The sequence below is a fragment of the Centropristis striata genome, chromosome 7, assembly GCF_030273125.1.
Source record: "Centropristis striata isolate RG_2023a ecotype Rhode Island chromosome 7, C.striata_1.0, whole genome shotgun sequence".
NCBI classification, from domain to species: Eukaryota; Metazoa; Chordata; class Actinopteri; order Perciformes; family Serranidae; genus Centropristis; species Centropristis striata.
In genome coordinates, this window is record NC_081523.1 from 5,097,201 (window position 1) to 5,109,350 (window position 12,150).

At 36.6% G+C, this 12,150-nt stretch overlaps 1 protein-coding gene across 1 annotated transcript; it reads right to left on the bottom strand.

Annotated features, from left to right (window-relative positions):
* Positions 1-316: 316 nt before the first annotated feature.
* On the bottom strand, positions 317-12,142 carry rnf215 (ring finger protein 215). Its single transcript, XM_059336990.1, has 10 exons — positions 11,629-12,142; positions 8,344-8,496; positions 8,178-8,249; positions 7,767-7,852; positions 6,574-6,628; positions 6,355-6,459; positions 4,660-4,776; positions 3,297-3,440; positions 2,359-2,461; positions 317-725 (listed from the first exon to the last, which is right to left on the bottom strand). The coding sequence occupies exons 1-10, from the start codon at positions 11,863-11,865 to the stop codon at positions 703-705; spliced, it is 1,095 nt and encodes a 364-aa protein (XP_059192973.1). The 5' UTR covers positions 11,866-12,142; the 3' UTR covers positions 317-702.
* Positions 12,143-12,150: the final 8 nt, after the last annotated feature.

Sequence of the window (12,150 nt, forward strand, 5' to 3'; positions counted from 1 at the left end):
TAAAGTATAATTCATTTAGGAGGTGTGTTTGTGGATTCTCTCACTCTGAAGTCATAAGGCATGTTAAGTGTGAACACTTCTCTCACATCTGCAGCACAGTTATTTCTGTTTACGACGACAGAACCTCAACTACTAACATTAATTACAAAGCTTTGACACGAGATAAAGTCAGTCACGATAAAACTGTCAGTGGATACGTTGGTTATTGACATCATTTGGACCGAAAGTGAAAGTTTTTACTGACCAGTCGATCGATACGTCCCTGCTTTAAAAACCATAAAGCGTTTTGGAGAAATGAGGGACTGGTGAGTTTTGGCTCAGGTTCTCAGTGTTTACCGATTAAAAGCTGAATGTTTTCGTCACATCTTCACCGCTGAAGACCAAACATACAAACAAACATTTTCCACAGTTGTACAGTAACATGATCCCAGGAAGAAGTACTGTTAACACACAACAGTACCGGTACAGTACTTCATAGCATTGTGTTTACACTAACCACTGTTTGTCTGTGAGACTTGCTGCAACACGCTCCACAGTCTACAGGCGGCCGGCCAGCTGCTGCAATGAGTTCATATCTGCTCCCACAATCCACTGGTGGAAGGAGGAAGCGGTGAGGTCAGGAGAAAAAGACGGCTACTGGAGTGTCACTGAGGAAGAGACGAGACTTGGATCCCGGAGCTGCTGCTGCGGCGGAGGCGTCCGTTAACTGTCTCTGCGGACGCTGCCTGCACAAGTGTGGAGAATGAAAGGCTTTTGAATTTAAAGTTGAAACATGACATCAATTAAAACATTATTATACTTATTTATGAAGTTTTTGAAGTTCACAACACTGACTTCTGATGTCATGATGTTTGACTTACTGTTATTTTTCCTTTTCTCTCCTTTAGTTTAACAGCTTAAATGTAATTGTAGTATGCTGTTAAAAACGTTTTCCCGCCTTTGTGTTGCATTTCATGTATGAACGGTGCGTTACAAATGAAGTCTATTATTAGCTAAACTATGACATTTTTGACAAGCATGTTACTTCTTCCTGCTCCAACTTTAAATGATTATCTGTGTTGCTTTTTGAAAGCCTGCTGTACATGGTTACTGTTTTTAAATTGGACATTTTGTTGAGTTGTATTGAATGAGTATGTATGTTCTACATGTTTATAAATGTATCTGCGTGTATGGGTATTATGTACATGTGTGTGTTGAAAAACAGTTGTGCAATTTCCTGAAAAAAGACAAAATTTAATTAAAAAAAAGTCAGTCATCAACATACTATAGTATGACTTTTTATAAGTGCGTCAGAAATGACAAAAAAACATATTATGGGATGTCCAAAAATGGCCCTCTCAAAAAAAAGTCATACTATAGCATGTCGATTTTTGTCAAAAATTGTCAAATTTTAAAATGCCCAAAAAAGCTTAAAATGGTCCAATTATAGTCTGTTGATACATGTACCGGTAGTAGTATTGTTTGTCCAAAAATATCGAAAAAATACCATATTATGGGATGTCCAAAAATGGCCCTCTAAAAAAAAAAAAGTCATACTATAGCATGTCGATTTTTGTCAAAAATTGTCAAATTTTAAAATGCCCAAAAAGCTTGAAATGGCCCAATTATAGCCTGTTGATACATATTAGAGCATAATATGGCCAGAAATGACAGAAAAACACCATATTATGGGATGTCCAAAAATGCCCCTGTCAAAAAAAAGTCATACTATAGTATGTCGATTTTTGTCAAAAAGGGTCAGATTTTAAAATGCCCAAAAATGCTTGACACAGACCAATTATAGTCTGTTGATACATGTAGTAGTATTGTTTGTCCCAAAATAGCGAAAAAACACCATATTATGTGATGTCCAAAAATGACCCCATAAAAAAAAAAGTCATACTATAGTATGTTGATTTTTGTTAGAAAAGGTCAAATTTTAAAATGCCCAAAAAAGCTTGAAATGGCCACATATTAGAGCATAATATGGCCAGGAATGACAGAAAAACACCATATTATGGGATGTCCAAAAATGGCCCTCTCAAAAAAAAGTCATACTATAGTATGTCGATTTTTGTCAAAAAGGGTCAGATTTTAAAATGCCTAAAAATGCTTGAAATGGGTCAATTATAATCTGTTGATACATATTAGAGCATAATGGCCAGAAATTATATCGACAGTATTGTATGGCATCCAAAATGGGATTTAAAAAAAAAAAAGGTCATAGTATGGTATGTCGGCCAAAATTTAACAAAAAAGTTATAGTTTAACATGTCGTCCAAAATGGGATTTGAAAAAAAGTCATAGTATAGTATGTTGTAAAATTTCAAATTTGATAAAAGGTGTTTAAGAGGCTGGTGTGATTTGAGGAGAACTCACCGAGGATGCTGCGTTTACACAGAGGACAGGTGTGATGCAGCAGCAGCCAGGGGTCCACACAGTCTCTGTGGTACTCATGGAGACACGGCAGCACCCGCAGACACTGAGACAACAACACTTGAGATCACAACACTGCACAAACACCACATGGATGTCTTCTTTAATTCAACACCAAAAGTACACCGCAAAAACAGGCATTATTGTTGAAATTAGAACTTTCAGACTGTCCTTGAACCCAATCATACTGTACAAAAGTTTCCATCAGAAAAAGTAACCAAAACCAAGATTAAAATTGTGATATTTCTGTTAAAATCACTTTATTTTACATGTGTCATTTAAAACATTAAACTCTGCTCTTCAGCGACACTGAAGCCCTGATTGATTCTGATGAGAAGAATGGTCATGTGAGAAAATATTCACTGAAAATCTGTTTACACAGAGCTGAGAGGTGAGGACAGGAGAGGCTGCAAGTAGAGGTTGTAAAAACTGCAAATAGTGAAATATGTATAACATGCGGAGACAATTTCCCCCCAATACTCATCGAAAAGTGTTGTATATGTATAAATTACATTTTATTCCACTTAAAAAAAAAAAATCAGAGAAATTCAACTTGAGTTGTTTCTTTTTTGCATGATTTATGTCATTATAACTGTGTGATTCTGCACAAAAAACATTTTTGAGTTGTTCCCACTTCTAGCCATGACTGTACTGATTCCATAGAGCTTCAGGACTTTTGATATATATAGTTTATATATAACAGTGAAATACAAGGCCACAAAAAAACGCCCTGAAACTGCTTGGGGTTCAGAGGGTTACAATATTCGGGTGTAAGAGTATTTCTCAGCACCACTTCTCCACTTTCCTGCATGAATTGAACCAGAGAAAGGACACAGCCAAGTCTAAATAAAACAACATGTGTGTGAAGGATATTGTCTGACCTGGTTGTTGTTGAACGGCTCCAGACAGACCGCACAGTTGTCCGTCTCCAGCGGCTGGGACGGGTCGCACCACGGTTTGGGCTGACGATACGTTTTGGTCTTCAGGGAGGACATTCTCTTCAGGACGTCCTGTTTGGGAAAGAGCTGAAGAAGAAAACACAGCAGAGCGTCATCTATGATACAGTGTTTCTCAGTCGCTTTGGTGCATTTCTCACATCACTATTTACATTTGCACAACAGTTAATACATTTCTCAAAACAATTAGTACAAACTGCAAAACCTAGTTGATAACCTGCGTGTCACTTGCTCAAAATGGAGTCATAGCTCATTCCTTAAAAGCAAGTATTCATGTCAATGAAAGTGTCATCGAGATGAAAAGTCCTGACACCAAGTTTATGAACAAGATAGTCAAATGTCTCTGTCATGTTTTCATTATGACAGTTTACTCAGGAAATGTTTTCAATGCAAAAAAGTCAGATGTTGGTGACGCTACCTGAAAATGCTCCAGACAGACTATATACTATTTACACAGCCATTTGAAAACTACAGTAAAGTTACACATTACTGTATTTAGTGAGGTAACTGAGTACAACACACTCAATATGTATGTTTCACATTTTTACTGCATATGCTCTTTTCAATTCTAATTTGTTTACAGCATTGTGCAAAAGGAAAAAAAAACCCTTATCTTCAACAAACTTAAAGTCCCTTTGGGTCGAGCTGTTACAGAGTCACAGTGTTGTAGAAATGGTCCCCACTATGTCCTGCTGGTTTATATTTGTTGTAAATGTTTATGGTTTATTGATTCAGCTCTGAGTGATTGTAGAGAAGCTTATCATTGGTTCAACTAATGCTTCACACAGCCTTCTCATCAGTGAACAATGAGGTTCACCTGAGAGAAATTATTCAATTCCTGAGACATTTTCAGTAAAAAATAACAATTTAAAAAAAATTTATAAAATTTGCCTGACAGATTTTGACAACTAGTTCAACATTTTTGTATGTAATGACTCAAGCAATGTAATGAGGACTATTACTTTTATATGGAATGACTATCCAGCATTCACTAGTATAGTTAATTTTGACTGACATGACATAAGCAAATAATAAAGTTACAAAACAGCAGAGAGTTGTATGAAAGCACTTGATGACTGTCCAAAAGTATTTGTAATGTGTTGTAAGGAGAAACTGTTACTATGATGAACACAAATGACTAAATGTTGAGGAGGTTGAACTAACTGTTGTGCAAATGTTAATGGTGATGTGAGAAATGCACCAAAGCGACTGAGAAAACACTGTAACATGCCGTGAGTGGTGAGAGCTGTGATAATATCAGCAGTAAAGAGAAAGTAAAGAGGTTTACCTCCAGGTTGTCGTTGAGCTGGCGGTCCTGGTAATGCCAGCGAGCCTGAACGATGACTCCGGTGCTGAGGATCAGAGCCACCAGGAGGACGGTGTCCCACAGCTGCTGCAGGTATTTCTACAGATACAGAGAAGAGAAACAGGCCTTATTCACTGGACCAGAACCAAAAGCAGACTAATAGACTAAAGGTTTTCTCTCTAGGACTTATTTCTGAGAAGCTTATGAGCAGATCTCTGCTGAAGACCAGATTTAAAAGTGGTGCTTTTTATGATCCTCAGTGGAGAAGTTTTACAGCTTTGTAGATTAAATCATCTTATCGATGAGTTGTTAAATCATATAAATGTTAGTTGACTGACATTTTTTCCAGTTGAGGACACTCCTGTTTATTGCTACTATGAATTCATTTATACCCACAGCAATAAATATATAGTGACACTGTACTGTATAATTTTAAAATGCCTAAAAACACTTAAAATGGGTCAATTATAGTCTGTTGATGTGGTAGTATAGTTTGTCCAAAAGTAGCGAAAAAACACCATATTATGGGATGTCCAAGAATGGCCCTCTCCAAAAAAAAGTCATATTATAGTATGTTGATTTTTTTCAAAAATTGTTGAGGACACTCCTGTTTATTGCTACTATGAATTAATTTATACCCACAGCAATAAATATATAGTGACACTGTTTACTTTACCAGCTGTTTATATTAACTTTGTTTATGACTAACTTTGTATGTTTTGATGTCATGTTTATTTCATGCTTGTTCATTTCAAAATAAAAGATCAAATTAGGACTTTTTGGAGGACTTATAGAATTTAAAAAAAATTAAGACAGGATTGTTTTGTCTCAAATATATAAAAAAAAAGGGTTTGATTTTGTAAAGGAAATACCAGATAATGTTGAAAACAAAGCATTTTCAAGGAGTATATATTTAAAATCAAGCATATTCCTAACCTTGAAAATAAACCGGCTAAAATTAAGCATTTTTTGTTATTCATCAGACATCATACAGCAGCTCCCTCTGGAGCCACAAAACAACTTTAAGTACAGGTGCATCTCAATAAATTAAAATATCATAGAAAAGTTTATTCATGTCAGTATTTCAATTCAAAAAGTGGAAATAACACATTATATAGATACATTATATTATAAATATCCTTTTATTTGTGAACTTTAACTTCCTGCTCTGGTCTGTGCAGCACTTTGGTCAACTTGAGTTGTTTTAAAATGTGCTTTATAGATAAATTAGACATGTCTTTACTTAAATCTTTAACAAAAATATAATAAAATACTGTTTTCTACAAGTGCATCTCAATAAATTAGAATATCATAGAAAAGTTTATTTATGTCAGTAATTCAATTCAAAAAGTGGAAATAACACATTATATAGATCCATTACATGCAGAATGAAACATTAGTCTTCATTTATTTAATTTCTTCTAATTATAATGATTATGGCTTGCATTTAATGAAGACCTAAAATTCAGTGTCTCCAAAAAAAATAATATTACAAAAGACCAATTTTAAAAGTATATTTAATATGGAAATGTTGGAATCTAAAAAGTATGTCCATCTTTATGACTCAATACTTGGTTTGGGCTGTTTGACTTGAACTAGTAGAAATGGACTTTTCCATCATAATATATTGAGATGCAGCTGTAAACGTGTGATGTTGTGTGTGCTCGGCTCGCCCACCTGGACCTGAGAGTTGGTCTCTCCCGTGCAGATGACCCCCTGCCACTCCCCGTAGCGCCCCCCTCTGGACCGGCCGCAGCTGGACCACAGCGTGAGCGTGGCTCCCTGCCCGAACACACAGCAGCTCACTGTCAGCTCAGCCTGTCATCTGTTCACTCACCACTGGAGGGTGCTAACAACTGAGAAACACACAGTCAGCTGAGAGAATGAGGAGCTCACCAGGTTGTCCTGCAGGATCGTCTTGTATGTGATTCTTGCCGTTGCATGAAGACCCCTGAAGAGACAGAACCGCCATTTAGATCCATCACTACATTTACAGACACAATTTAATAATGGCATTCTTTTCACATTTTGATTCTTTGATGTTTAAGATTAATGCATGACAACTTGTGTGTTTGACTACAGGAATCGTCTTATTACTACCACAAAATACAATAAAATGCAGGAATTTAGTGGCATTTCTGTCACTATAAACACATGGAATTTCAAGTAATTTTCTTCATCAAGTTTAGTTTGTTACCTTTGCTGCTAATATGTTGATTCAATACACATGAAAACTAGAATTACCACCAACTAGTCAAGTTGCAGTTTACGTCCATGTCTGTTCAGACATAATATATATATATATATATATATATATGTAATTAAGACTTTGAAGTAGAGCTGCAACAATTCATCGATTAATCGAACAATAATAATTATTAAATTAATTGTCAACTATTTTGATAATCAAATAATTGTTTTGAGCAGTTTTTTAAAAGACAAAAGTCCAAATTCTCTGATTTCAGCTTCTTCAATGTGAATATTTCTGGTTTCTTTGTTCCTTTATGACAATAAACTGAATATCTCTTTGGTTTGTGGACAAAACAAGAGATTTGAGGACGTCATCTTGTGGTTTGGGAAACACTGATTGATATTTTTCAACATTTTATTGACCAAACAACTAATCGATTAATTGTTTTAATAACCGACATATTAATCGATAATGAAAATAATCGTTAGTTGCAGCCCTACTTTGAAGGAATCCATTAAAAATATATTAAGTGTATTTCATCACTATATTAACATGTATGATTTCAGTGAATAATTTCCAGTTAGAAACATGATATCTTAACATAGAGACGATTTATTTTTCCTCACATGGTGCAACAACAATCAGCTGAAGCTCAATAGATGCATTTTATAATTTGAGCCTTGAAATACAATAAACATCTTTATTGTCTACTTGTGTGGAAATTTGCCTTTGACTTCACAGACGCATCCATACACCTTAAAACTTCTAAATGAGGTCAAAGTATGAATAAATAATTTCCTCAACTTCATACAGACACAATTCAAACAGTAGTGAGCCTCAGTACACAGCTGGAGCTGAAATATTGCCTTAAACTGTTTCCATGTTTAATGTTGTGTACCTGAGCAGAGCTCCGATCAGCTTGGTGACGTTTTCAGACGTCTGGATCACAATGATGGGCTTGGACAGCACCTGAGACAGATCCATCTGCAACACAAACACATATTTAGGTTATAAATACCACCTGACAAAATGTCTAAGCTTCAGTTTACAGCCAGGCATCTATCATTTTCATATCAAATGTTACGAGCCCAAATCAATATATCTGAGCATTTAGTTTAAAACATTTCTGACTGGATATACGTTGGTTATGTAAAACATATTTACGCTGAACAAGAAAGGGATTATTAATAATCTAATTAAAATGAATCCAGCATACATCAGCATACAGCTTTATATTTTATGTTTATTACTGCCTTTGTGCATACACACCCTTAGCTGTGAATCTGATGCTGAGTTTGTGCAGGTTTACCTCACTGACAGTATTTTGGTTGAGAGCCAGAATGATCAGGGCAGAAGCTCCGAGGACCAACGCTCGCTTCATCTTTAACAGAGAGGATAAATGTTAAGTTTGTCCTAGAAGTCCATGCCGGAGGGGGAAACATCACTACAGATTTAGAGTAAATTGAACTTCTTACTTTGTTGACCATCGTATCAGCGAAGGACTCCTGGTTCCCGGTGGACGCTTTGCTGTCGTCCATCTCCACAGGCACCACCCCGATCCACGGCTCCTGCTCTTTGGTGTCCTCCTCGCCTTTTCCTCCGCTGACCTGCGTCTCCTCATTCTCAACCTGAGGACACAAAACAAGCTGAATATGCTTTAACATGTTAACCACCTCAAACAGGAATACACTAGCACACATTACACATCACACCTCCAAAATCATTGGCCTCCCTACCAAGGTTATTATAGTTAACGAAAACTAACGAAATAACGAAAACTAGAATTGAAAAACTGAAATAAAAATTAAAACTAGAGTTTTTAAAAAAACGATAACTAACTGAAACTGTATTTCGTGGTTACAAAACTAACTAAAACTAACTAAAATTATAGTGGAAATGTCCTTAGTTTTCATTTTTGTCAACTTTTTTCATTCATATTTCAGTGTTTCTATTTGAACATGCAACACATGGTGAATATGTTTACTGAGACTGGGATGTTTACACTAGAACCAAAATTCAAAACAGTTAATAACCTTATTGGGGCTGAGATGATAAACCAAAGGAAATAAAGGAAACATTTATTATGACCTCTTTGAATCTGGCACCCAACACATAGCCCATTACAAAAAAACTAAAACTAACACTAAAACTAATAAAAACTAAACTAAAACTAAGCATTTTCAAAAAATAAAAACTAAACTAAAACTAGAAAACTCACTCTAAAAACTAACTAAAACTAACTGAATTTGAAAACAAAAATTCACAACGAAATTAAAACTAAAACTAATGAAAAATCCAAAACTATTATAACCTTGGTCCCTACCCCCAACCTCTCTGACCTCAACAACACAGCCATCACACGCAGAGCTATTAGCCTAGCACACGACCCCAGCCACCCCTCAACTCATCATTTGTGCTGTTACCATCTGGCCGCAGATACAGGACCCTGGCCTGTAAACGTGCTCCCTATCAGCTTTAAACACAGCACCCCGGGAACCACCGGAGGGGCTGCTATCAGTTGTGGAAAGTAACTAAGTACATTTACTCAAGTACTGTACTTAAGTACAATTTTGAGGTACTTGTACTTTACTTGAGTATTTCCATTTTATGTCACTTTATACTTCTACTTCACTACATTTTGAGGCAAATATTGTACTTTTTACTCCACTACATTTAGCTGACAGCTTTAGTTACTTTTCACTTGAGGTTTAACATAAAAAACACAATAAATTTAGGTGATTAGACACTTTTTTAAATAAACTTCATAACAGAATATTAAATAGTCAATATGAGCCCTACCTTGAGAAAATTAAAACGCTGTATACATAAATGCATCAATAATAATAATATAATATGATATTTGGAATATATAAAACAATCTAAGTGGCTCTATTCTGCATAACAAGTACTTTTACTTTTGATACTTTAAGTACATTTTGATGCTGATACTTTTGTACTTTCACTTAAGTACATTTTGAATGCAGGACTTTTACTTGTAGTGGAGTAATTTCACAGTGTGGTATTAGTACTTTTACTTAAGTAAGAGATCTGAATACTTTTTCCACCTCTGGCTGCTATGCTGGAGGGTAAATTTGATAAATGCGCCAGATTAAGTGTATATTTTTGTTGTGCCATGGTGTCTTTATGTATCCTATGTCTATCAATCTATCTATATCTATCTATCTATCTATCTATCTATCTATCTATCTATCTATCTATCTATCTATCTATCTGAACATTTGTACTGGAAGCTGTCTTGTCAAAGGACTCCTCGGCAAGGGTCGTTTAGGGAGGCAAGAATTATATTGGTTTACTTTTCCACAAATATTTGTGACCTTAATTTCAAACAAAACCACTTAAATTCACACCATTAAATCATAACTAATTTAAAGAAATCATGGTGCAGTGGGTCGGGGACGACTCTCTCTTTACTTCCATGTGGAAATCTCTAATAAATAAGACACTATATCAATGGAGGGACTCATCATAAAAAAATGCTGGATCCAATTATTGTTTAGTTTCACCATATTGTGTCTCTTTATGTAAAGGCTATGCTTTATTTCTTTACTTTTCTATTTTTATGGACGCATCTTACGTTAGTATGTTTGCTTTTTGAGAAAAAAAAATGAAGAAAAAAACAAAAAATACCAGCATGGCTGTTTTTAACAGTCATATTAGCCAATATATAGATGCTTTCATTATTGTTTATGCTAATGAAAAATCACTGTATTTTATAAATATATAATATCTCACATTGCTGTTTACGTCATTCTGTAAATCTTGAGAAAATACTTACTGTGATTTTTGCAGTTTTTTTCCCACAGTGTTTGACATTAACTTGTATATTTAAATGTCACAATAATCATATCACATTGTTGAATACTGTTGGTTTATTCACTATTGGTCAGGAAGAATAGAGGTCATTAATGGGCTCTAGTATCTTATTCTGGGAACGTTTTGGCATTTTCTAGACTACATGATTAACCCTCCTGTTGTCCTCGGGTCAAGGAAGGAAGAAGAGGGAAGGACGCAAAGGGAAGTAAAAAAAGGATGGAGGAAAGAAGGAAGGAAAGAAAGAAGGATGGAGGAAGGAAAGAAGAGAGGAGGAAAAGGAGAAAGAATGGAAAGGAGAGAGAAAGAAAGGGGAGGAGGAGAAGAAAGGAAGGAAAAAATAAAGAAGGAAGGAGGGAGAAAAGGAGGGAGGCAGGTAGGAAAGAGGGCAGAAAGGAAGGAGGAAGGAAAGAAAGAAAGAAAGAAAGAAAGAAAGAAGGGAAGGAAAGGGGGGGCGAGGGAAGGGAAGAAGGAAGGAGGATAGAGGAAGGAATGGAGGCGGGAGGGATGAAAGAAGGAAGGAAGGAAGGAAGGAGGAAAGGAGAGGAAATCAGGAGGAAGGAAAGAAGAGAGAAAGTAAAGGAGATAGCTGAAGGAGGAAAGAAAAGAAGGGAAGAAGGAGGAAAGGAAGGAAAGAAAGAAAGAAAGGATAGAGGAAAGAAGGAAGGAGGATAGAGGAGGAAGGAAAGAAGAGAGGAAGGCAGGAGGAGGGAGGAAAGAAGGAATAGTCAAAACAGATTGGGTCAATTTGACCCGGAAGGACGACAGGAGGGTTAATCAATCATTTAAAAAAATAACGGTAAATGACAGTAACATTTAGTTACTGCCTTGGTGCTCTTTTAAAGCATCAAATCCCTCGACTGTCACACAAATTTGCCACTTAATTGACGGCCAAGAATCCATAAATCACTCCCCCCTGAGCGACTCACCAGGACCAGCTCTCCCTGCAGCTCTTCTCGCTCCTCGTCCCGGTCCTCGGTGCTCTTGCTGCTGGCCCTGCCGGCCTCCACCACCTCCCCCTGCAGCAGAGCGCTGACAGCGGGCCGCTGCTCCAAGAAAACCTCCACCAGAGCGACCTGCTCAGCCGCGACCAGCAGCCCGGGCCACCGCAGCAGGACGAGCGGCACCGTTACCCAGAGAGAGTAGCAGCAGCGGGCCGAGGCCATGACCCGAACAGAGAAAACACACAGATAAACTGTTATAAATACATAAATACCATCAGCTGTTACCCTTCATTTTATTTAAACTGCAAACATTTTTGTTCGCCAGTCAGCCAGCTGGACCCGTCAAAGAATGTAAACAACGAAGGGCAGCTTCCGGTCCGGACCGGAAGAAGACGAGGATTATCATCTTGACTACACGTCTTTGGTACAAACCGAAACGACAGCAAAATTACTAGAAATTATATCAAATCCAAATATTTTTTCTTTTAAAAGGTGTTTTGGACCACT